At 46.5% G+C, this 26,984-nt stretch overlaps 2 protein-coding genes across 2 annotated transcripts in view; one reads left to right on the forward strand and one right to left on the reverse strand.

Moving 5' to 3' along the window:
* CHAF1A (chromatin assembly factor 1 subunit A) overlaps positions 1-1,845 on the forward strand; it is a 37,148-nt gene extending 35,303 nt beyond the window's left edge. The window contains exons 14-15 of the mRNA XM_032231256.1: positions 504-612; positions 1,132-1,845. Coding sequence (XP_032087147.1) covers positions 504-612; positions 1,132-1,202 — 180 coding nt within the window. The 3' untranslated portion in view covers positions 1,203-1,845. The remainder of the gene's footprint in view (positions 1-503; positions 613-1,131) is intronic.
* Positions 1,846-4,425: 2,580 nt separating this feature from the next.
* Positions 4,426-26,984, reverse strand: part of UBXN6 (UBX domain protein 6) — a 32,231-nt gene continuing 9,672 nt past the window's right edge. Inside the window, 12 exon segments of the mRNA XM_032231377.1 lie at positions 4,426-4,606; positions 4,608-4,646; positions 6,417-6,562; positions 9,042-9,172; positions 11,180-11,323; positions 11,325-11,392; positions 11,395-11,400; positions 16,460-16,543; positions 17,382-17,457; positions 20,397-20,494; positions 21,515-21,647; positions 24,815-24,875. Of these exon segments, the coding sequence (XP_032087268.1) occupies positions 4,520-4,606; positions 4,608-4,646; positions 6,417-6,562; positions 9,042-9,172; positions 11,180-11,323; positions 11,325-11,392; positions 11,395-11,400; positions 16,460-16,543; positions 17,382-17,457; positions 20,397-20,494; positions 21,515-21,647; positions 24,815-24,875 (1,073 nt within the window). The 3' untranslated portion in view covers positions 4,426-4,519.

The following is a 26,984-nucleotide window of genomic DNA, read 5'->3' on the forward strand; positions in this document are numbered from 1 at the left end:
TCTGCATAGGATATAGGTAGTCCTGGACTTATGACCATAATTGAGCCTGTGGTAATTAAGGTTGCAAAGCTAGTCATTGTGTGGACTGAGCCAGCTTTGCCATCCTTATTTATTGCAATGATCATTAAGAGGAGCCACTCCTCTTACAAGAAAACCCCACGCAGGAGCCTTCCGCACGAGTCTCCTCTCTTGGCTCACTATTTTATTTGTTATGACCAATGGGGATTGCGAAGTAGTTACCGAGCGTTCTCAAAGTTATGACCATAATTACGGCTGTAAAGTCATGGCAGTCATCGAATGGGTCATCGTAGGACCGGGCCCAATTTCGCAATTTAATTTGGGTGCGAAAAATTCAGATCCGGCTTTGCTTCACTGTAACCACTTGGCTTTAGTAGAGTGTATTTTCCCTAACAATGGATCCGAGAGTCTTTCTTTCGCAAGTTGGGAGGGAGGGAGGGAGGGCTGACACCCAACATTTGACATGCCTCTCTCTTTTGTTCAAGGCGGAAATGACAGAGATGGATGGATTTCAGGCAGACACCGAGGAAGAAGATGACGACGAATGCATCATCATAGACGTTCAGCCAAGCCACGCCAAGCTGGCTAATTCCGGTAAATCCTTGCTTGTTCAAAGTCCCACAGCCAGAGGGAGGGAAACGAAGCTGATTTAAACACCAGTGTTGCATGTAGGGAATTTCATCAGACCCAACTAAGTTGAGAAAGACCTCTAACCCAAACTAGTTGAGACCCTGTGCCAGTCCCAGAACAGTAACTTGTATTAAACCAGCAATGTCAGTTTCGTGTGGTGGTCGAAAGCTCACAGGATGAAGCCCCAATCAGCTGTCCTTGGGCCAGTCCCTCTCTCTCAGCCCCATAAAGCAGGCCAGGGCAAAACGACTTGCTCAAATCTGGCAAGAAGCCTGGATACTGATTAGTCCAGGCGGTCACCAGGAATCCAGAGTCACTCAAGGCAGTACAGAAAATTGGAAATAAACAAGAAATAAAAGTTTAGTTTCAGTTACGTTCAAAAGATGGAACTTTTTCACCTTTTCAGAAACTGCTTTCAATATTCTGTCTTACAGAAATGGGGAGCCGTTTTTTTTAAAAAGTGAAACTGTTGTGTCTTTGCAGCATCCGAACAGAGGACCTCCGAAGCAGAAGCAGCTGCCGCTGCCGCCAGCAACTTCCCCAACGCCTTTTGATACACACATCCCTATTCTTCCCCCCACCCACCCATCCCTTTTGTACGTATGTAGAATTCTTTTAGCTTATTGTAAAACCCCCTTGTGTATCCTTTTTTTGTACGAGATACTTGAACATACTGTGTTCCTTGTAAAGAGAAGACAGCACTTTGTTCGGCTCCAAACTCTGGTGGAACCTCAAGACATTTATTTTTTAGAGGGGGAAGTGGGGGGGGGGTGTAGGTGAACAAAACACAGGGCATATAATCTCTTCTAATAAAAGCATTATTGAATTTTTGAGGGGCTCTGTAAGGTGGTGCTGCGATTTATTTTTCCACCTGAATTTGAAAGCGTTTAATTGGGTTTTATTATCGCTGCTCACACAAAATCTAAGAGAGAGGTGTCTGTGCTGCTGGCTGTTTTCTTGATGTTTCATGACCCAACTAGGTAACATCATCAGTGCTTCAAGGGTGTGTGGGGTTTGCTGACTGTTTATAAACAGGTTGCTGGTCCCCTCAGTGTTGGTGGGAGCGTTCTTGGTGGTTCCTTCATTACGCTGCAGTGTATATTGTTAAGTTTGTTGGTCTGAGTTGGTCATGCCAGCGGTTGTATATAAACAGAGAGCAAACCCTTCTAGCACTGATGCCGTTACCCAGTTAGGTAATGAAATGTTTGCAAGAAATCAACCAAGCTCAGTGAGCGCCAAGGACCCAGCCCTCCTCCTCCTTCCCTTTTCCTCCACACCCCTAGCACTGAGGATATTACCTAGTTGGATCACGAAATGTCTGCAGGAGAACACCAAGGACCTCACAGTTCAACTCCGAGCTACAAATATTCCCTTCTGTTGACAAGAGATCTCTGCATTTCACTTTTTTTCTGAGTTCTCGCTCGTCTTTCCAAGCGAACCTTATGGGTTTGTTTTCTCCTTCACGGTTGCTGTGTGTTCTGCAAACGTCCCACTGCTTCCCCCCCCCCCCATGTTCTTTATGTCCCCTCTAAAAGCCCCAATCCTGTTCCTTCTGGGCTTCTCAACAAGCACCTTCCACTGCATCCCTCCCTCCAAGGGAGCAAAGTGGTGTAATTCACTGACAAACATGGTTTCCTTAAGTTTTGTTCAGGAAGCTCTATATCAGGGGTGTCAAACTCAATTTCATTGAGGGCTGCATCAGGGCCGTGGTTGACCTCAGGGGAGGACAGCTGGGCGTGGCTGGCTGAGTAGGTGTGGACAGCCTGATGCCCCTCACTGGGCATGGCCCACTGGGAGGCCATGGCCAGCTTGATGCCACTCCCCAAACAGCTGGCATGTTTCCTCTTTGCATTGGGTAGACTGGGTCGAAGTGATGCAAGGCGGCCCCTTAAATTTTCCGGGATAGCCCTGCAGGCTGGATCCAACCACATCGTGGGCCGGGATCAGCCCACAGGCCTTGTGATTGACACCCCTGCTCTTACATGTTTCGCAGCGTTAATTCATCCAGCTTTTTGAACTTGGCCCCTTGAAGAATTGTGAACTTCAGATCCCAGAATTCCCCACCCAGCAATGTACTACATTGAGATTTCAAGACGAGAACTTTAGCCAATGTTTCCCAATCTTGACAACTTTGCAGACCTGTGGACTTCAACTCCCAGAATTCCCCAGCCAGCCCTGCCGATCCAGCTTATGATTTAGGCCGCTCCAGGAATTCAGATCAAGAACTACCTTGTAAAGATGCTGCTAGATTAGATTTAGATTAGATTTATTAAATTTCTATGCCGCCCTTTTCCCCGAAGGGGACTCAGAAAGGGCCAATCGTTAAGACTTCCGGCATACCAGACGCACCAGCCCTATGCTATTAAAAGAAGCTGAGTCTCTATTCCAGGAGTGTGTGTGTGTGTGTGTTTCTGCAACTCTTTTGGCCCATGCAGTATCTGATCCACCTCCTAGGGGCTAGTCCCTATGGCCATTAGATAATTAATCACCCCTCCCCAAACACAGAACCAAGCAAACATTTTAAACAGCTGCCTTTCTTTTAAACATAATCAAAACAGGATTCATGGTACAGTTTTTATACCTCACACTTTGGTTATGAATCTGCTTGGGGGGAGTGGGGAAGAGATACATCACTTAAATCCAGAGCCTTCCTGGAAGAAAAATAAAAATACGGAATTTTGTTTTAGGAGGGGTGGGGAGGTGGAAAGAAAAGTGACATTTCAGTGGGTTTTTCAGACTCCTGCTTCCAATGTAAAGAGATTCCACAAAACATGGGACGATAAGAGGGGGGGGAATAACCCCCCCCTTTTGAAGCGTATCTTTTGTACATTGTTAACAGTGGCATTTTAGCTCCCCGCTGTCACCTCAGTTGAGAGCGGAGACACCTACAAAACCAAAAATGGTTAACCCCAGACTGCAAAAATGGGGTGGGGGCTCTGTGGCTCCACGTTTTTATCTTGCTTGCCCTGCCCTCTCCAGTAACATCAAGCAAAAAAATGTAAAGCAGCATTTCTCGTTCCTCCCGAAAAAACGAACAGAGGAGGCAGGCAGAAACTTAGCAAGTCCACAAAAGTGGGGCAGAGAGATTCAAAACAGATACGCTGCCCCGAGGAGGGATCATCTCACACCCCCTGAGGCGTCCCATCCCCCCAAATATGGCATTTTTATAAAGGTGCATTTCTTGCAACAATTCCTTCCCCGAAACGGCTTCCGTTAAAAGTACTGGAATAATAAAATAAAATAAACCATGGGATCGGATTCTTCAGAAGTCTTTCCCATAACCTACAACTTAGCAGCAGCCACACGGCCAGCGGCTACAGTAGTGTATATGCGTACGCTCCTTCATCTCCCCATAAAGCTTAACTTATCTACGACCTAAAATAATAATAATAATAATAATAACAATTCGACGTGATTCGGGACCTCCTGCGGGCCGTGTATCCCCGGGGAACAAAGTGTTCGTTGAAGCAACAGTGGCCGGAAGGAACCGGGGAAATCTGTTTTTGGCAGACCTCTTCCCGCTTGCCCAGCCTGGCGGCGTTGATCTTTTCCCACCCCAAAGGTGCTTCAAAGCGAGAAAAAGATCAGTAAAAACAGGGACCGATGAAACTTAAAACAAAAAAAAATAGAAGAAGCAACGCTTGGAAAAATATCCTCCCATGATTGACAGCTCCACGTGCCAAGCTCAAGGGGTGGGGCTGGGGAAGCTGAATTGAGATGCTCTGCTGGCAGCTGCCCCTCTTGCCAGCTGGGAAAAAGTCACGTCTGTGGCTCTAGTGGGCAGGAAGCAGGGAAAGTCAAGAGGCTGGCTTCGGAAGAGTCGGGGACCACACAGGACGGAACCGGATCCAACCCCATCGCGCCTTTATTTTCAGAGCATCTGCACCGTGAGCAGCAGGTCGGGCTTCAGCACGCTTCCCATGTGCTCGCTCCGGGAGGCTCGGATGTCCTCCATGACCCTCGGCGTCCCAAATGAAGGTCAGAAGCGCCGAGGGCACCTGGGAGGAGGAAGAAGAAAAGAAGAGGGGGAGGAGGAGGAGAAAAGACAGAAAAGGAAGGAAGGAAAATAAAGAAAAAATAGGAAGAGAGCGAGCGAAGGAAGGAGGGAGGGAGGAAAGAAGGAAGGAGAAAGAAGAAAATGAATAAAAGTGGGGAGGAAGAAGGAAGAAAGCAAGGGTTAGGAAGGAGGAAGAAAGGAAGGAGAAAGAAAGGGAGAGGGGAAAAAAAAAGAAAATTTAGCAAGGGTTTTCAAGACACCAGCATTGAACTGATGAAGATATAAGTAATCCTTGACTTACGACGTGGCAAGAAAGGTCATAAATGGAGCAAACCTCAATGTTTGCTTAGCCATGGACATTTTGGGCTTCCTTGTGGTCGTAGGATTACCTACACACCTACCAACGCCTGCGTTCAGCAGTGAAGGGACATAGCACCAGCATAGAACCAATGCAGATGCAGGTAAATCCTCAACTTACGACTGTGGCAAGAAAGGTCACAAATGCTGGTCGGTTTAAATTCTGAAGCTTCGTTTTGACTCTGTGCTCCATGTGGCCTTGCAAGCTAATTGCCAATTAGATCTTTGGCAGTGTTTCAAGGGAGATAAAGGTGGGTGCTTATCAGCCTTACCCTGAAAAACTTCGGCAGACTTCTGTCGGACTCTTTACAAACTATTTGTGACTCATTACAGGCTGTGAATGAACATAATTCACAGCCGTTGAAATAAAGAGAGGGTTTTTGGGGACTAAGCGTGTGCTTTTTACTGTCTCAGGAAGCCTAGGTCAGGATACCTATACACCTATTTACACCTGTGTTCAACAGTGAAGGAACGTGGGGCAGAAATCACCCTGAGAAAACACAGCTCCAACTTCTCAATGAAAGAACAAGGGAGAGCTTTGGGTCACTAAAAGGAACAGTTGTAAGTTGAGGACTGCCTGCAAGGTAAACAGCCCCAACTTGAGAGGGAGATGGCAGCCGCCGTGTTCAATAAATTCTCAGAACTTCAAGCAAAACTGAAGTGTTACTACTACTCTCTCCTCTCTAAAGCAGAGGTCGGCAACCTTAACACTCAACGAGCCACAAAGGTCCTAACCGGAAGCCCCACGTTCAATTCTGGAGCCAACCGGAAGTCTGGTCCCCCCACCACCACCATAGACTCTCCTCCTAGCACGGCGTCTTTTTTCCTCTGCTGACCAGAAGTCCGGTTTCCCCACCACAGAGTCTCCTCGTAGCACGGCGTCTTTTTTCCTCTGCTGACCAGAAGTCCGGTTCCCCCACCACAGAGTCTTCTCCTAGCACGGCGTCTTTTTTATTCTGCTGACCAGAAGTCCAGTTCCCCCATCATAGTGTCTCCTCCTAGCATGGCGTTTTTTTCCTCTGCTGACCAGAAGTCCGGTTCCCCCACCACAGAGTCTTCTCCTAGCACGGCATCTTTTTTATTCTGCTGACCAGAAGTCCAGTTCCCCCATCACAGAGTCTCCTCCTAGCATGGCGTCTTTTTTCCTCTGCTGACCAGAAGTCCGGTTTCCCCACCACAGAGTCTCCTCCTAGCACGGCGTCTTTTTTACTCTGCTGACTGGAAGTCCAGTTCCCCCACCATAGAATCTCCTCCTAGCATGGCGCCCTTTTTCCTCTACCTGTCCTAACCAAAAGCCCTATCAAATTGTGGAGCTCACCGGCGACAGGGAGCCGCAGCAGAGGGATGAAAGAGCCACATGCGGCTCCAGAGCTGCAGATTGCTGACCCCTGCTCTAAAGGAATCGGATCCTTACCAGCCCGCTTTCGTTGAGCGCCAAGTTCTCATCGGTCAGTTTGTGGCCCCCGGGGGCCAGCAGCTCAAACGGCAGCCAGTCATTCTGCAGAGTCTCCCGCACAAAGTGGAACAGGGCTGAAACGGGCTCCCGGGCGTAGAAGGTCCCTGCGGGAACAGGAGGAAGGGGGGAAAAATATGAATTTTCAGCTGCCTCTTGTAGCGCAGAGAGGAGCCATGATGGCGGTGTTCACTGAACGGACGCAGCATCTGTTAATGTTGCCCTAGGAATTAGGGGGGGGGGAAGGGGGAAGAAACCCTCAGAAAATTAGGCACAGTCCCGTGACAAGTTGCTTAATAATTGCCATGACTTTAACAACAGTCATGTATCCGAATTTACAACCTAAATGCTGGAGATGTGATTGTGTTGATGCTACATATTACCATATATAGTGGACTTGTAAAAAGGTTAAAGCATTCTGGATAAAAATATGGTGGATTATGCAAAATATTTTTAAAAAGAGTTTACTCCTCCGTTATTCTTGTTAGGTATAACTACTGATTGTACTGTTATAGAGACTAACTTGATTTTGTACTTAATAACGGCAGCAAGACTGCTGGTGGCGCAATACTGGAAGAAGGAAGATTTGCCTACTATTCAAGAATGGACGTTAAAAGTAACAAACTTAGCAGAGATGGCTAAAATATCAGCACATCTTAAGGACCATTCCCAATGAGAGATATAAACTGGAGTGGAGAAGATGGATGACTATACTCAAAATAAATACGGGACTAAGAAATTCCGGATAGTTTATGACTGAAAAGCGAGGAACGATATAATCGTTAGAGTTAGCCTAACAAAAGAGGAGTTAAAGCTCAAATGAAAGATGATACTAACTTTCTTTAAGTTTATTTTAGAATATGCTTGTTAAAGATTTATACCTGTATTTCTTCTGGAAATCTGGAATGGGGGGGGTTGGGTTTGGGTGGGGAGGGGAGGTAAATATTTGTAAAAGCTTTTTTTTAAAATTTTCAATTAAAAAAAGTCATTCTGACTTAAATTACAGTGGTAAGTCGAGGATCACTTGTAAATAGAGACGAGACCAGTGATGGGGAAACGTTTCTGCACCATGGCAAAGACCAGCTGGCTGGCAGCATATACCTGTTTGGGGGCAATTTTGGCTGTTTTTTGGGCAGTTCCCGAAAAATGGCCTGTTTTTCGGCTGTTTTTCGAGTGTTTGAGGGCCAAAAATGGCCTGAAAACCAACCAAAAAAACAGGCATGCCCGCACCGGCCAGCTGGTCTTTGGGTTTTCCGGTGCGTGTGGAGACCAGCTGGACGGTGTGCATGGGCGTACTGGAAACCAGAGGAGCAGCTGGCAACGGCGTAGATGCCCAGAGAGACCGCTCTGTATGCCACCTCTGGCGCTCGTGCCATAGGTTCACCATCATGAGACGAGACTGTTAGAGACCAGCGGTGGCTCTTCAGGATTGGCGCCTCCAAACCTGGCAGCTTTAAAGACTTGTGGACTTCAACTCCCAGAATTCCTTAGGTGCTCCCAGGCTGGGTGGATCGAACATCTGACTGCAGGCGTTAAGCCTTCGTTCACTGCAGGCAATACTTGACTTACAACTATTTATTTGATGACCATTGGAAGTTATAACAGCATTGGGGGGAAAAAAGAGACTTACGACCGTATTTCACACTTACGACTATTGCTACATCCCCGGATCAACGAGGCTTGGCAACTGACACACATTTGTGACAGTCGCACTGTCCCCGGGCTCATATTTTGCGACCCGAGTCAACAATGGCAGTGATTCACTTAACAACCATGGAAGGAAGGTCGTAAATGGGGCACTTAACAACTGTCTCATTTAGCAACAGACTTTTGGGCTCAATTGCGGTTGTTAAGTTGAGGACTACATTATATTTTATGGTAGTCCTCTTACAACCATTCATTTAGTGACCGTTCAAAGATACAACGGCACTGGGGGAAAAAACCACTTAGGGTCTGTGTCAACTTGTAAAGTGTTACCATGACTACCATTAAGTGGCCTAGAGAAGGGAGGAGAATTCCATGCATACCTTTGCCTAGAGTCAGATCTCATATTTTTGTAACTGGCATGTCCGTAACCTGCCGTAGCATCTTGTTGGTGAATGTGAGTTATGACCAAGGCAAATGGGAGGGGACACAGAGGTAAAGTTCAGACACCATTAAGTGTAAATCAGTTTTGGCTCCGCAGGAGTACAGGCCAGAATGTTGATCCTAATTAATGAATGGATTTCTTTGAACTTTGTCTCGAGGCTCATAAATTATTAGGTCATCTTCTGGGAACTTCAACAATCTGTTTCCATACTTACGGCGGTTGCAGCATCCCCATGGTCACGTGATCAAAACCCTTGGCCCGATTCACATTTATGACGGTCATGTGATCCCGTTTTGTGCCTTTTGGACAAGCCAAGTCAATGGGGGAAAAGCTGGACTCACTTAGCAACCGTATTACCAACTTAACAACTGCAGCGATTCACTTAACAACTATGACAAGAAAGGTCAAAATGGCAAAAATTCACTGGCTCAATTGTGCTCCTAAGTCAAGGACTACCTTGCTTGCACGGCCAACCGCCAGCCCCCCCCCCCCATTACCTTGCAGGATGTAACCATCAGGGAAGCGAATGCGCAGGAGGGTGTAGTTGTATCGTTTCAGCTCCCGCTGCTCCTCCTTCTCCCGCATGGCTTTTGTCCTCAGCATGGAAGCCTTCTCAACTGCGTCTGTCCTTCAGAGACAAGAGAAGAGGGTTAAAAGCAGAAAGGAGAGTCCTCAACTTATGACTGGTCCCTTAAGTCAGGGGTCTCCAACTTGGCAACTTTAAGACTTGTGGACTTCAACTCCTAGAATAGATAGATTATGTGTGTGTGTGTGTGTGTGTGTGGTGTGTGTGTGTGTGTTTTATTTGTGCTGATAAATAAATAAAGTGAGACTAGTATAGATCAGCACAAATAAAAAACACAAATATAACAAAGGCAACAGTAAAAATATTGGGTTTCTGTCGTGATGGACCTTTGTGACGAGCCGATTGGACAGATGATGGAAGCAGTTAGCTTCCTCCCATAATTGGGGCTTACCAGGGGTTGTAAAAACATCATATATATCTATATATATATTAGATATATATGTGTGTGTGTGTGTGTGTGTGTGGTGTGTGTGTGTGTGTGTGTGTGGTAGGTAGGTAGGTAGGTAGTGTAGGTAGGTAGTATAGTATAGGTATAGGTATAGGGTAGATAGATAGATAGATAGATAGATAGATAGATCGATAGATAGTAGATAGATAGATAGATAGCTCGATAGATAGATAGATAGATACTGTATTTTTCGGAGTATAAAACACACCAGAGTACACCTGATCAATGTAATTCTCATCAATCAGTTAAAGAGCTTTCCAAAGGAAAAAAAAGTTTTTGCACTCTGCACATCTCCCAAAACGGTCCGTTTTCATGAAAATGGGCCCGTTTTTTTTAAAGGCATGAATAGCCTTGGGGGGGGCTTGCAGAGTGCTCCTAAAGGGGCAAAAACGAGCACAAACGGCCCATTTTTCGTGAAAAACAGGCTATTTTTTGTCAAAAAAATTGCATGCATAGCCTTATGGAGGCTTATAGAGTGCTGCGGGGGGGGGGGGGAACGGGCCGTTTTGGCTCATTTCTGCCCTCCCCAGCCCCCATGAGCACTCTGAAAGCCTTCATAAGGCTATGCACGGCCATTTTGGTGAAGGGGCGGGGCTTTGGGAGGCAAAAAATGCTGTATTCCGTGTATAAGATTTTCAGCCTTTTTTTGAGGAAAAAAGGTGCGTCTTATACTTTGAAAAATACAGTAGGTAGAAAATAGGTAGATAGATGATAGATAGATAGATAGATAGATAGATAGATAGATAGATAGATAGATAGATAGGTAGGTAGGTAGGTAGGTAGGTAGGTAGGTAGGTAGGTAGGTAGGTAGAAGATCGATAGATAGAAAGAAGATGGATGGATGGATGGATGGATGGATGGATGGATGATAGATAGAAGGTAGATGAAAGATATAGATAGATAGATAGATAGATAGATAGATAGATAGATAGTAGGTAGGTAGGTAGGTAGGTAGGTAGGTAGGTAGGTAGGTAGGTAGGTAGGTAGGTAGAAGATCGATAGATAGAAAGAAGATAGATGGATTAGATGGATGGATGGATGGATAGATAGATAGATAGATAGTAGATAGATAGATAGATAGATAGATGGGTGGGTGGGTGGGTGGGTGGGTGGGTGGGTGGGTGGGTGGGTGGATAGATAGATAGATGATAGCAATAGCACTTAGACATAATACACCTCTCCAGAGTGTTTTACAGCCCTAAGCAGTTTGCAAAGTCAGAGAAAGCCTTTGGCTCCCAACAATCTGATGAAGCAACCAAACTTCCGATGGCAAGCTGTTTCACTCGTTAATTGTCCTCGTTAATCACTTTTTATTAAGAAATACTTTTAACTAATAAATAAATAATAAATCACTTTCTCCACTGCCGTTGCAACTTTGAATGAATGGCCGCTAAATGAACTGTCGTCAAGCCGAGGACCCCATGCAAACAAATCACTTTCTCCAGCCCCGTTGTAAACTTTGAACGGTTGCTAAACGGGCTTTCGTAAGTCAAAGATATCTATTAAAAAGAAGGGGGGGGGAAAAAAAGCCCCAGGCCAAGCCAGGAAAATGGCGTGGCGGGAAAGCCTGGGTTTACATCCCACCGGGGTCCCTCACTCACCGCAGCCTCTGCTCCCGCCTCAGCTCCTCCGCGGTGAGGTTGAAGAAGTCGCTCGGCAGCTCGAAGTGAGACGCTTCGGGGGAAGGCTTGAAAATTTGGAGCTGGCGATCCAGCTTCGCCCTCACTGGCTCCCCGTTCAGCAGCTTCTTTGTGCTCCTTCAGGTCCTCCAGCTTCTCCAAGGCTTCGTCCTTCAAGACGTAGAAGTCCTCCGTGGCCTCTTCTGGAAGAAGAAAAAAATGCTCTGACCCAGCTCCTCAAACACAACGAACCCTCTGAAGGGAACTCAAAAGATGCCATTCTTTGGAGTGCCGGCAGCCCCGGCAAAAAGGATTCTCTCTCACCGCAGGCTAACAAGTATGTCCGGTTGGGAGATGAATAGCTGTGTGCCCCATCTATTCAGTTCTGCCTCCTGCCTTTTATCTCCAGAGCTAGGGTGGGGCTTCACTAACAGCGGTGGCTCTTCCATCCCAAGGACCGGCCCATAGATTTCCACTGCTCTCCTCTCCTCTGCCCCATCTATTCATCTCCGCCCCCTGCCTTTTATCCCCAGAGCTAGGGTGGGGCTTCACTAACAGCGGTGGCTCTTCCGTCCCAAGGACCGGCCCATAGATTTCCACTGTTCTCCTTTCCTCTGCCCCATCTATTCATCTCCGCCCCCTGTCTTTTATCCCCAGAGCTAGGGTGGGGCTCTGCTAGCAGCACTGGCTCTTCCACCCCAAGGACCGGCCCATAGATTTCCACTGCTCTCCTCTCCCCTCTGTCTTCTGCACATCTATTCATCTCTTCCCCCTGCCTTTTATCCCCAGGCTAGGGTGGGTGGGGCTCTGCTAACAGCATTGGCTCTTCCATCCCAAGGACCGGCCCATAGATTTCCACTGCTACTTCCTCTCCCTCTGTCTTCTGCACATCTATTCATCTCTGCCCCCTGCCTTTTACCCAGAGCTAGGGTGGGGCTCGCTAACAGCATCGGCTCTTCCATCCCAAGGAACCGGCCCATAGATTTCCACTGCTCTTCTCTCCCCTCTGTCTTCTGCCACCTATTCATCTCTTCCCCCTGCCTTTTATACCCCAGAGCTAGGGTGGGGCTCTGCTAGCAGCATCGGCTCTTCCATCCAAGGACCGGCCCATAGATTTCCACTGCTCTTCTCTCCCCTCTGTTCTCTGCACACCATTCATCTCTGCCCCCTGCCTTTTATCCCCAGAGCTAGGGTGGGGCTTCACTAACAGCGGTGGCTCTTCCGTCCCAAGGACCGGCCTATAGATTTCCACTGCTCTCCTCTCCTCTGCCCCATCTATTCATCTCCGCACCCTGCCTTTTATCCCCAGAGCTAGGGTGGGGCTTCACTAACAGCGGTGGCTCTTCCGTCCCAAGGACCGGCCCATAGATTTCCACTGCTCTCCTCTCCTCTGCCCCATCTATTCATCTCCGCCCCCTGCCTTTTATCCCCAGAGCTAGGGTGGGGCTTCACTAACAGCGGTGGCTCTTCCGTCCCAAGGACCGGCCCATAGATTTCCACTGCTCTCCTCTCTGCCCCATCTATTCATCTCCGCCGCCTGCCTTTTATCCCAGAGCTAGGGTGGGGCTTCCCTAGCAGTGGTGGATTTTCTATCCCAAGGACCGGCCCATAGATTTCCACTGCTCTCCTTTCCTCTGCCCCATCTATTCAGCGCCCCCTGCCTTTATCCCCAGAGCTAGGGTGGGGCTTCCCTAGCAGTGGTGGATTTTCTATCCCAAGGACCGGCCCATAGATTTCCACTGCTCTCCTTTCCTCTGCCCCATCTATTCAGCTCCGCCCCCTGCCTTTTATCCCCAGAGCTAGGGTGGGGCTTCCCTAGCAGCAGTGGCTCTTCCGTCCCAAGGACCGGCCCATAGATTTCCACTGCTCCCCCTCTGCCCCATCTATTCATCTCCGCCCCCTGCCTTTTATCCCCAGAGCTAGGGTGGGGCTTCACTAACAGCGGTGGCTCTTCCGTCCCAAGGACCGGCCCATAGATTTCCACTGCTCTCCTCTCCTCTGCCCCATCTATTCATCTCCGCCCCCTGCCTTTTATCCCCAGAGCTAGGGTGGGGCTTCACTAACAGCGGTGGCTCTTCCGTCCCAAGGACCGGCCTATAGATTTCCACTGCTCTCCTCTCCTCTGCCCCATCTATTCATCTCCGCACCCTGCCTTTATCCCCAGAGCTAGGGGGGGCTTCACTAACAGCGGTGGCTCTTCCGTCCCAAGGACCGGCCCATAGATTTCCACTGCTCTCCTCTCCTCTGCCCCATCTATTCATCTCCGCCCCCTGCCTTTTATCCCCAGAGCTAGGGTGGGGCTTCACTAACAGCGGTGGCTCTTCCGTCCCAAGGACCGGCCCATAGATTTCCACTGCTCTCCTCTCCTCTGCCCCATCTATTCATCTCCGCCACCTGCCTTTATCCCAGAGCTAGGGTGGGGCTTCCCTAGCAGTGGTGGATTTTCTATCCCAAGGACCGGCCCATAGATTTCCACTGCTCTCCTTTCCTCTGCCCCATCTATTCAGCTCCGCCCCCTGCCTTTTATCCCAGAGCTAGGGTGGGGCTTCCCTAGCAGTGGTGGATTTTCCATCCCAAGGACCGGCCCATAGATTTCCACTGCTCTCCTCTCCTCTGCCCCATCTATTCAGCTCCGCCCCCTGCCTTTTATCCCCAGAGCTAGGGTGGGGCTTCCCTAGCAGCAGTGGCTCTTCCGTCCCAAGGACCGGCCCATAGATTTCCACTGCTCTCCTCCCCTCTGCCCCATCTATTCATCTCCGCCCCCTGCCTTTTATCCCCAGAGCTAGGGTGGGGCTTCACTAACAGCGGTGGCTCTTCCGTCCCAAGGACCGGCCCATAGATTTCCACTGCTCTCCTCTCCTCTGCCCCATCTATTCATCTCCGCCCCCTGCCTTTTATCCCCAGAGCTAGGGTGGGGCTTCACTAACAGCGGTGGCTCTTCCGTCCCAAGGACCGGCCCATATATTTCCACTGCTCTCCTCTCCTCTGCCTTTTGAGCATATGCACGTCAGGCACTGGACCCAGCCGTTCCTCTTCTTCTCATCAGCCACCTCCAGACCCAGGGGCTATGGACTCTCCATCTGATGGCTGACGGACGGCCCAGGCTCCGCCTCTGTTTCTCTCTCCCTCTGCCAGCTCCACTCCCTCTTCCCCCTTGGAGCTCTCAGGTTGCCTCGATTCTGAGCCTGACCCAAGCCTCCTTCTCCTCCTCCTCTGATTCGGGCTGGAGGGGGCCAGCCGTCAACAGGCCCCAAGGGGGTTGTTTTTTTTGGCTTGCTATGTAGAGGTTTTTCTTGATGTACGCCCTGGCAATGGAGCCCCAAATTTCCATGGCTGAGACAGCCGTTAGGTGAGTTTTGCACCCACAGCCCTTTGACGACACTGTCTTGCCGCTGTTGTTAAAGGAATTGCCGCCGTCGTTAAATTTGCAACACCGTTGTTAAGCGAATCTTGGCTTTCTCCTAGAGTTTTGTTAGGTCGCCAAAGGAGATCACATGACACCCCCTCCCCAATGAATAGGAACCGATTGTTAAGCCTCTGAATTTTATCACATGACCACAATGAGTGCCACAACGGTTGTGTTAGTTGTGACGGTTATGGCATCCCAAGGTCACGTGAATTTCCCCAAACCAGCTTGCCACATGCAAAGTCAATGGGTGGAGGGGGGGGAGCAAAATCGCTTAATAACAACCTGATTGGCATAACAACCGTGATCATTGGCTTAACCGTGGCAGAAAAAAGTCGTAAAAATCAGACATAATTAGATGGATTTAGAATTAAGACTAGACTTATTCTAACTTTATTGTCACTTTGAATGTACACTAATTGGCATGCCTTAAATCAAATTTGTCGCATTCAGCTCTCAAGGGGTCCCCACCCCCAATACACACTACATAAAATTACAAAATAAATAAACAAATACAAAATTATGTACATACCAGGGGTGGGTTCCTGCCAGTTCTAACCTCTTCTCTAGAAGAAGTTCCACAATCTACCGTGCCGTTTAGAACCGGTTCCAGCTCCCTCCCCCCGGCCCGTCCGCACATCCTCAAGATGAAGAGCGAGAGGAGGAATCTGGGAGTTGAAGTCCACAAGTCTTAAAGCTGTCAAGTTTGAACACCCCTGGGGTTTTTTCTAAAGGGGTTAGGGGTGCGGGGTCTTGTAACTTGACAGCTTTAAGACTTGTGTGCTTCAAATGCCAGAGTTCCTGAGCCAACATGACTGGAGGGGGGAATTCTGGGAGTTGAAGTCCACAAGTCTTAAAGCTGTCAAGTTTGAACACCCCTGGTTTTTTTTTTTCTAAGGGGTTAGGGGTACGATGGGTCTTGTAACTTGACATCTTTAAGACTCGCACACTTCAATGCCAGAGTTTCTGAGCCAACATTTAGGTTGCTAAGCAAGAGCGTTGTTAAGTGAATTTCACCACATTTTACAAGTGGCCACTCCCACCCAGTCACATGGCTGGCAAGCCACTCCCATCCGGTCACCTGGCCGGCAAGCCATTCCCCACAAAGCAGGCCACACCTACAGAAGAGGTTCTAAAAAAATTTTGAAACCCAGCACTGGCACATACCACATATATTATCTGATATGAGAAACAACACAGTCTAGTTCGGATGTACACATGTACATGGTGAGAGAAAACAATCTTGCGAGTTTACCAGACGGACGGCATAAAGCTGTTACCGACAGGTATTCCTGCTAGAATACTTCGAAACCTCTCCCAGAGGGCAGCAACAGAAACAGACCGTGAAGTGCGTGTGCAGGGTCTCCAACAATGTTTGCAGCTCTACGCGCATAATGCTTATAGGCAGTATCCTGAATGACAGGAAGCAAACTTCTATAATCTTCTCCACTGTCCTCACCACTCTCTGTAGGGAACTTTCTATCACAACCACTGCGGCCACCACACCAAACAGGGATGCAATTTGTTAAAACATTCTCAGTCATGCCTCTGTAAACATGGCCAGGACCGAAGGAGAAGATGTGCTGCCCTCATCCGAGGCAGGAACTCCAGATGCTGGTTTGCAACTGTCACTAAGGATTGACGTGTGGAGAGACCAATTAAAAGCACCTTGCGTAGCAATGGAATTTGTGGTGGTTAAGTCAAGGTTATCTGTACTCCATGCTTATTGATGAAAAGATACCACGAAAGCAGAGAGAGGGAACAAAATGTTCCCAAGGGAGAGGATGAGGGAACAGGAACAACAGCGGAAGTGGCTTTATCAGGGTTAGGGAACACTAGTCCACATGAAGGCTTACCTTGTCCGGCGACATCCAGGGCAACCTTTTCGAACCCGACCGCCTGGAAAAATTGGTCTGCTCCTTCCAGGCAGTGAATCCTTCCTGGGGGGGTGAAGAAAAATTCGGAGACATTCATGAAGGCTAATTCTTCTTTTGGCCGAGCTTTAACCCAACTTCTACCAGGAGACCAAGAGCTCCACCTGCCCCTCTGAGGGGCCGGGATTTTCGTATTGTTGCTGCTTGTTCTTGTCCACTGGTGGCCAGTGGAGCTAGCAGCAGATTCAGACAGTGGAGGAGGTTGGGGAGGAACATGGGCCAGTCCTGGAGTCTGGGGAAGGCTCTGACGAGGGCTCTGTGTCGGAGGCAGAGAGGGGACCAGGGACATCTTGGAGTTATGTGCTGCCTCTGGAGCCTCCGGAGTCTGACATTAGAAAGACAGGGGAACAGGGGGAGCCTGTTCCAAGTGCGTGCATGTGCCAACTGCCAAAAAGCAAGAACAGTTAAGATAAAAGGGGCAACTTGGGAGTTAGGCTTGGAGATGATTGGCCCCTCCCCATAGGACATAAAGGAGGGGCAAAGGCACATGAGCTTTTGCAGGAAGCAACTTTGTTCCTTTGGTCAGTTTAAATTCTGAAGCTCCGTTTTTGACTCTGTGTTCTGTGTTGCCTTGCAAATTGCCAATTAGGTCTTCGGCAGTGTTTCAAGGGAGATAGAGGTGGTGCTTATCAGCCTTACCCTGAAAGACTTTGGCAGGACTTCTGTCGGACTCTTTACAAACTATTTGTGACTCATACAGGTTGTGAATGAACATAATTCAGAGCCGTTGAAATAAAAACACGTGAGGGACTAAGCGTGGGATTTTACTGTTCGGGAAGCCTAGGTCAGAACATTTACAGAGGGAACTGGTGCACGGATCCCCGTTGCCGAAGGTTCAGCTCACCTGGAAAATTTTGTTCTGCATCTTAATTTTCCGGTATTCTTCCTCTTCCGGGTGGAGATGGATATTATCAAGATACCTGGGAAGGACAAGTATAAAGGTGTGTGTACACTGATATCACCACGTTCCCTGCCTGAGGAGGGGGTTGGACTAGAAGACCTACAAGGTCCCTTCCCACTCTGTTATTTCTCCGTCCCCCATTTCTGACCAGGTCTGATTACATAAGATATAATGGAATCTTTTTGTTCCGTCCGTTTACCAGAAACGTGAAATGTTTCAGTTCAAGTTTACCAGAAATGCAGAAAAAGCCAGATTTGGGGTATCTTAGTCCTCGACTTACAACCACAATAGGGAGCCCAGAATTTCTGTTACTAAGTGAAACATTTGTTACGTGGGTTTCGCCCCATTTGATGACCTTTCTTGCCAGAGTTGTTCACGAATCCCTGCAGCTGTTAAGCTAGTCACCAGGTTGTTAAGTGAATTTGGCTTCCCCCGTTGACTGGCATGTCGGAAGGTCACACAAAGGGGATCCCATGACCCTGGGACACTGCGGCCCGTCATAAATACGAGTCAGTTGCAAGCGCCTGAATTTGATCTTAAGACCCATGGGGATGCTGCAACAGTCGTCATGTGAAAAAACGGTCCACTTTTTTCCACTGTCGTCGTAACTTTCAATGGTCACTAAATGAGTGATTGTAAATCTGAGCCGCTCAGCTCTTTATTCCAAGCAGTTCTCAACTTATGGGACTGGTCGCTTAGTGACTATTCGTAGTTATGACCCTACCTGTAAAGGGAACTTATGACCCGGGTCTGATATACAATGGGTGCATCGTATATTGAATACGATGTTGAATTATTTACAACATGGCTACATACGATATATATACAGCCACCTGCAAGTTTCCCGTGTCACATGACCGTGTTTTACAACGCTTTTGTCAAAAAAAAGCAGAAAGTCGGTGCTGGTTTTTGGGGAAAGCAGGCCTAATCATTCCCAATTTCTGGCGGTTTCTAACCCAGCGGACTGGGGAGAAACCAGCACGCATAACCGCAGCCAAACAATTACAAGTAATTCTTAGCAATTCATAATTAATTCAGAAAAAATTACGGAAACAAATTAAACTGAAAATAAATACACTAATTCAAATAAGTTTTGCTTAGAAAAATTATGTACGTCTTTCCAAGGCTGGACTGAGTTTTAAAAACTCTTAACAGCTGGAGGGAGCGTGGCCAAGACTTTTCTAACTCACCTCAAGGACATCGGACAAAGGTTAAACCCCCGCTTGGATTCTCCAAGCGGCGCACAGGAGAACAATGGGTTCACTTAACAACCACTTGGTGCAACGACGGTGCCATTCGCTTAATGAAAATCGCATTTGCAGCACTTGTTCATGTAACAACACCCCCCCCCAAAAAAAATCCCCTATAAAATCGACCGATCTCCTTTATGATCATAATGGGCTGCCTCCGTTACGGCGTTGAGAACTGCCAGGTGACTGGGATAATATACAAATACAGATAATCCTCAACTTATGTCAGTGGAACCCAAAATGTCTCTTGCTAAAGCAAGACGGTTGTGAAGTTAGTTTTGCTTCATTTTACGACCTGATAGCTGTTCAGTGAATCCCTGTTCAGCGGTTCTGTTAGTAACGTGGTTGTTACCAGCTTCTTCCCCCCATGGACTTTGTTTGTCAAAAGGGCGCAAAAGGGGATCACGTGACCTCGGGACGCTGCAACCATCATAAATGTGAGTCAGTTGCCGAGCGTCTGAATTTGGGTCCCGTGACTACAGGGAAACTGCAGCGGTCATAAGTCTGAAAAGCGGTCGTAAGTCACTTTTTTTCAATGCCGTTGAAAACTTTGAATGGCCACTAAATGAAAGGTGGACTGTTGTGGCCCAGCAGGAGCCGTTGGAGCTGCCGACGGACTCGGATAGTGAGGGACCCTATGAGTTGGCTCTGGAAGATGTGGACTTTATGAGTCGGCTCTGGGCAGGGTTCCGACTCCGAGCAGGGACCAGAAAGGCTAGTTGGCCACCAGGAGGAGTCTGAGGCATGGAGCAGTGGTGAAAGCCAAAGGGGGTTGGTCCCTGACGTCAGGCCTGGAGCAGTGGGGAGGAAGTAAGAGGAGAGGGAGGGGTGGTGACTGACAGAGGAGGAAGGAGGGAGTTGGTCCCTGACACCGCAAGAAGGGCAGATAAGCGCTGTCAGCAACTACGAGATAATTGGGGCCAGGTGGTTGTGATTAGGCTCCTCCCAAGAGCGTATATAAGAAGAGACTTTGGGAAGAGTCTTTTTGCAGGACTCAACTGTTATACTAAAGCTGGAGAAGCTCTTGTGTTATTTCTTATCTGTGGAAGTCTGGGTTGCTGCCAAAGTCTTGTCAGTGTGTTAATTTACTGTGAATAAATCGTCTAGCAGTAATCTTGTGTCAGCGTGACTCACCGTATGGAGTGGGGTCAGAACAGTGGACTATCCGTGTTTCCTGCAACTGACCATTGCAGTAAAACCTTAAGTATCAATGGCCTATTTTCCCCCTTGAGATCTTGACACACCCACCCATAGAGTGGTGCAGTGCCTAGAGGTGGAGCTCTCGCCTCACAATCAAGAGGCTGTGAGTTCAATCCTAGGTAGAGACAGATATTTCTCTCTCTGGGCACCATGAGAATATATCTGATGGCTTCGGGAAGGGCATCTGGCCAGTAAACCCTCAGCTCCATTCAGTTGGCCAGAATCCACCGTAAAAGGGATTATGGGGTCGTTAAAAGAGGATGAGATCTTGACACCCATAGATACGGATTGCCCTTTCTCACCTTTCAGCAAACCCTGGAATTAAACCACAATTAAGAGCCGGAACACACAACCATGGAAGGAAGGAGGGAAGGAAGGAGGGAGTGAAGGAGGGAGGAAGGGAAGGAGGGAGGAAGGGAAGGAAGGAAGGAGGGAGAGAAGGAGGGAGGGAGGGAGGGAAGGAAGGAAGGAAGGAAGATTTCTGAAGCCAACAGACCACACCACCTACTTAGCGATGGTCTCCACTCCGAGTTTGACCTTCTCCCGGTCCCTGTTGAACGTGTGGATCTGCATGACGGAGGCGGCCACGGGATCTTTGGAAGCATGCTGGAGGAGGAAGAGGAAGAGCCAGTGAGACAAGGGGCCGGCAGAGGTTCTCCCACAATCCTCAGAAGGACAAATAATTGTAAGCATCGACCATGTTAAACTGGTAAGATTTTTATATTAAATGGACTAATGATGGTGTAATGAAAAATTGACACATATATGAATTGAAATGTTCAATAACTACTTGGATTAACAATGGGAAACTATTTCTGGAGTTGAATATGCTACACTAAAAGTATTGTATACTCTAAGGATGATAATATTAGCGATAACTTGAACACATAATGCTCAATGATAAGGATGTGTTTAGTTATGTGATGGATAACTAGTGATCTTATTTTTAATTGTAAAAACTGATGCACAAAAGTTGTAACCAAACAACATGCTTGATGAAATTGAGGCAAGTTTTTTATATGTGTTGTTTTGTTTGTTAGTTTTATATATGTATGTATGTATGTATGTATGTATGTGTATGGCTAGTTGATGAGAGCTAAATAGCTTGAAATAGATCTATACTAGTCTCCCTTTATTTATCAGCACAAATAAAAAAACACATATAACAAAGGCAACAGTAAAAATATTGGGTTTCTGTCGTGATGGACTCTTGTGACGAGCCGATTGACAGATGATGGAAGCAGTTAGCTTCCTCCCATAATTGGGGCTTACCAGGGGTTGTGACTCTAAATATATACCTTCTTCCCTGGCTGGCTGATAAGGAGTCGAGCTCTGTGGCTCAATGGTTAACACATCTGCCTAAGATGCAATACAGCACAGGTTCAATTCCCAGTAAGGGAATGGCTAGCTGATGAGAGCTAAATAGCTTGAAATAGATCTATACTAGTCTCCCTTTATTTATTTCTCAGCACAAATATATATATATATATATATATATATGTATATTTGTGCTGATAATACTATATATATACATCATACATATACATACATACACACACACACCATATATATATAACACATACATACATACATATATATATTTAAAAAAGAAGGACAAAGTTTTACCTCAAGGATGGCCGCTTTGACCTGCGCCTCCCTTTTGTCTTTTCGGACGGTGACGCCAGTTAACGGGCAAGTGAAGTAGACGCCCGAGACGGACAGAGTGGAAGGTGTCTTCTTCGACATCAAGCAAGGAATTCTAAACAAGAACAACAACAAAAAGGAATTAAATTAAAGCCAGGGTTTCTTGAATGGGGAAACTTCGAGACAGATGACTTCCAACTCCCAGAATTCCCCAGCCAGCTCTGCAAAAAGAGTGAAGGATTCCTAGCTGAGAGAATTAGAACCCAAGACCACGGAGAGGAACGCTTGACTCTTTCCTCCAACGTGAGACTCTTTTCTCCCCTGGGGACGTTGCGATGGTCGTAAGTGTGAAAAGCAGTCATGTCACTTTTATCAGTGCCGTGGTAACTTCACTCACTAAACCAGGGGTCTGCAACCAGCTCTGGAGCCACATGCGGCTCTTTCATCCCTCTGCTGCGGCTCCATCGCCCAAAATACGTGTTCACAACTACCAATGTATTGCACAACGTGATTTATTGAGGTTTTCGATCCTGTCTTTTTTTTTCCAGAGTTCAAAATGTTTTTGCTGCACGAGAAATAAAAAATTGTCTTCTCTGTAGCAGTTCATTGATTTCATAAATCTAGCACTATAGTTTTTTTTTATACATAGCATAAAGGTTAAAAAAAATAATAATACGCAGTGCTCTCTTCATTTTAGATGTCAAAAAGTTTTGTGGCTCCTGGTGTTTTCTTTTGTTGTGGGAGACAGGTCTTAATGGCTCTTTGAGTGTTTTAAGGTTGCCGACCCCTGCACTAACGAAGCACGTAACACATGAAGGGTCAGTACCACTTTATAAGGCCTGGTAAGGCCACACTTGGAATCCTGCATCCTGTTTTGGCCACCGTGATGTAAAAAAGATGTTGAGATTCTAGAAAGAGTGCCGAGAAGAGCAACAAAGAGTATTGTAATTATAATGTACACCGAAGATGGCATTTAATTTCGTTATACGAGGTGCAATGACAATAAAGCACTGTATTTTTTGGAGTATAAGATGCACCGAAGTATAAGACGCACCAAGATTTTGAAGAGGTAAATTTTTTTTTTAAAAAAGAGTTTTTGCACTCTGCAGGCCTCCCAAACCCACTGCACGACTCATTTTTTGTGAGTTTGAAGAGGCCTGCAAAGTGCTCCTGGGGCTTGGGGGGGGGGGGGGGGAAGGGCGAGAGCAAACCCGAGCCGCCCTGAGTCTCTTGAGAGTGGGCGGCATACAACCCCATAAATGAATGAATGAATGAATAAGAACGGACCGGTTTTTGCTCGTTCTTGCCCTTCCCAGCCCACAGGAGCACTCTATAAATCTCCCAAACCCTCTGCATGTCCATTTTGTGAAGGGAGGCAGGTTTAGGAAGACCAAAAATGCTGTGTTCAGTGTATTAAGACGCACACAGATTTTCAACCTCTTTTGGGGAGGAGGGGGGGGGAAAGGTGAGTCTTATCTCTGGAAAATACGGTACACTCAAACTAAAAGACGTGAATTGCCTCCTACTCAACCAAGTATGCCATCAGAGGCGTATTCAGCCGGTTTGGAGCATTCACCTGCAGCAGTAGTGGAAATTGCGGGTGCGAAATGTCATCCACCCGCCCCAGCTCTATGCCATCCTATTTAGGCATGTTTTCAGGCCAAAGCTTGAAATGCACAAATGCGCACTACGCTCACATTTGTGAACTGGTGGGGATAGTAAGTGAATACAAGCCTAATGCCCTTCTACAGCAGGGCCCATAAACAAGGGATCTCTCAACAATCATCGTGAAATGAGCCCCTTCTCTCTCTTTCCATACCTTTTTTTTTTTTTTTTAAATATATTTTCTTTAACACCATGTAAGTATTAATAAATAGCATATTGTCCGGGTCATTTTACATATACATAATAATAGTAATAATAGTAATAACAATAGTAATAACAATAGTCATAACAAACAACAATAATAATAATAGATGCCAAATGCAGACTTTGCAAGAAGCTGATGAAACTGTTGATCACATACTCCGCTGCTGTAAAAAAATCACGCAGACTGATTATAATTGTGGCACAATTCAGTAGCACAATGATCCACTGGAATTTGTGAAAATTATAATATTAAACAGCAACAAACTGGTGGGAACATAAGCCTGAAAAAGTCACCGAAAATCAGATGGTTAAGATCTTATGGGATTTCCGTATACAACAGACAAAATACTGGCACATAATATACCAGACATCACACTGGTTGAGAAAAATAAGGTCACAATCATAGACACCGCAATACGAGGTGATAGCAGGGTCGCCGAGAAGGAACATGAAAAATCGCAAAATACCAGGACTTAAAAATCGAAAATTCAACGACTATGGCACAAACCAGCAGTGGTAATTCCAGTGGTAATTGGCACACTGGGTGCTATTCCAAAAGCACTGGAATATATTTAAAACAGTTAAAATTGACAAAATCACCATCAGTCAAATGCAAAAAGCCGCACTGCTTGGCTCTGCACGCATATTACGAAAATACGTTACGACGTCCTAGGCCCCTGGGTGGGGCCCGACTAGCAACCAATGCCAAATCCGGCGAAACAACTGGCCGCTGTGATACAATTGTATAATAATATTCTTTACTTGCATATAATAATATCTTCCAGCTTCTAATTTCTACCTTTATTATCCAACCATTGATAAACAAATCCAAGTTAAAAAAATATGCTGCGTCTTCTTTATCCTTTATCTTAGCTTTAACCTATCCATTTCCACACAATCTAAATATTATTTGGACTATAAGACGCTCCAGGACTATAAGACAATCCTAGCTTTTGGGGAGGAAAACAAAGGGGGGGGGGAATCTGACTCTGCCCTCCCAGCATCCATCCAGTATTCATCTACCCTGTTTGCTGCCACAGCCCGTTTGCCACAACCCCTTCGTAGCCACCGTCGTCAGTTCGGTGCGGCCTGTTTGCCCGCCATTCGTTCGCCCCGCCGGTTCACTGCAGCATGTTTCACCCCTTCCAAGCCCATTTGCCACCACCACGGCCCGTTCTAAAACAGCGGATCAGCACCGGACCAACTCACCTCCCCTCCGCCGCAATATTCGGAGCATAAGACGCACAGACATTTCCACCCAATTTTTGGCGAGGGGAAAAGTGCATCTTATACTTCAAAAAATAGGTTATATTTCCATCTGAAGGGGTTAACCTCATTTTTTCAGTGTTGTGCAATACAATTCTCGCTGCTGTCAAGACATTTAGAATAAATAAACGTTGCCCTTTTTCGTACCTTCTGATCCACAGGTAGTCCCTTATCGCTCGCAGCTGCTTCAGCCATAAGCTCCTTTTCACTGAAGCATTAAAAAAAAAGGAAATAAGCCAATGAATAACAAGATTTAAAACGGGGGAAGAGAAGGACAGGAAGTCCTCGAGTTACGACCACAACGGGGGGGGGGGGGAATTCCATTGCTAAGTGAGGCAATCGTTGGGCAAGCCATGGCCTGATTTTGCCACCTTTGGGGGGGGGGAATGCAGTTGTTAAACGAACCACTGCCACTGTTATAGCAATAGCAGTTAGACTTATATACCACTTCATAGGGCTTTCAGCCCTCTCTAAGCGGTTTACAGAGTCAGCACATTGCCCCCAACAATCCGTGGTCCTCATTTTACCCACCTCGGAAGGATGGAAGGCTGAGTCAACCCTGAGCCGGTGAGATTTGAACAGCCGAACTGCAGAACTGCAGTCAGCTGAAGTAGCCTGCAGTGCTGCATTTAACCACTGCGCCACCTCGGCTCTTGTTATGTGAATCACAAGGTTGTTAGGCAAATCCGGCTTCCCCTGTTGATTTGGCATGTCAGAAGCCAGCTGGGAAGGCAATCATGGGCATGCTGCGACGGTCGCAATTGCGAGGACTGATCCCCTTTTTCAGTACCGCTGTAAGTTTGAACGGTCATTAAGGGAACGGTTTTAAGTCCAAGACTATCTATACAGGTAGTTCTCGACTTACGACAACAGAGTTCAAAATTTTTGTTGCTAAGTGAAACATTTGTTAAGTGAGTTTTGCTCCATTTTAATGACCTCTCTTGCCTCAGTGTTGTTAAGTTAGTAACACGGTTGTTAAGTGAATCTGGCTTCCCCATTGACCTTGCTTGTCAGAAGTTTGTGAAACGGGATCACATGACCCCGGGACACTGCAAACGTCATAAATAGGAGTCAGTGGCCAAGCATCCAAATCTTGATCGCCTCATCAATGGTCCTTAAGTGTGAAAACTGGTCATAAAAGTTACTTTTCCGGTGCTGTGGTGGCGCAGTGGTTAGAATACAGCATTGAAGGCTAATTCTGCCCATTGCCAGCAGTTCGATTCTGACCAGCTCAAAGTTGACTCATCCTTCCAAGGTCGGTAAATGAGGACTCAGATTGTTAGGGGCAAGAGGCTGACTCTGTAAACCGCTTAGAGAGGGCTGTAAAAGCACTATGAAGCGGTATATAAGTGCTATTGCTATGATCTCTCTCTCTCTCTCTCTTTCTCACTCTCTCTGTCACATCGCTCTATCTTCTGTTTATCTACAATCTCTCTCTCCCTCTTTATCTATACCTATACATCCATATCTATCTATCTATATCTATCTATCTATCTATCTATCTATCTATCTATCTATCTATCTATCTATCTATCTTATCTATCTTATCTATCTATCTATCTATCTATCTATCTATCTATCTATCTATCTATCTATCTATCACTTTTTCTCTATATATATCTATCCGGCTCAAGGTTGACTCAGCCTTCCATCCTTCCGAGGTGGGTGAAATGAGGACCCAGACTGTGGGGGCGATATGCTGACTCTGTAAACTGCTTAGAGAGGGCTGAAAGCCCTATGAAGCGGTATATAAGTCTAACTGCTATTGCTATCAATCTATCTATCTATCTATCTATCTATCTATCTATCTATCTATCTATCTATCTATCTATTATCTATCTATCTATCTATCTATCTATCTATCTATCTATCTATCTATCATCTATCTATCTATCCATCCATCCATCCATCCATCCATCCATCACTTTTTCTCTATATCTATCAATCAATCTATCATCTATCTATCTATCTATCTATCTATCTATCTATCTATCTATCTATCTATCATCTACCTACCTACCACTTTTTCTCTCCATCCATCCATCCATCACTTTTCTCTATATCTATCTATCTATCTATCTATCTATCTATCTATCTATCTATCTATCTATCTATCTATCCATCCATCCATCCATCCATCCATCCATCCATCCATCCATCCATCACTTTTTCTCTATTATCTATCTATCTATCTATCTATCTATCTATCTATCTATCTATCTATCATCTACCTACCTACCACTTTTTCTCTCCATCCACCCATCCATCACTTTTTCTCTATATCTATCTATCTATCTATCTATCTATCTATCTATCT

This window comes from Thamnophis elegans, chromosome 1, assembly GCF_009769535.1.
Source record: "Thamnophis elegans isolate rThaEle1 chromosome 1, rThaEle1.pri, whole genome shotgun sequence".
In the NCBI taxonomy this organism is placed as follows: Eukaryota; Metazoa; Chordata; class Lepidosauria; order Squamata; family Colubridae; genus Thamnophis; species Thamnophis elegans.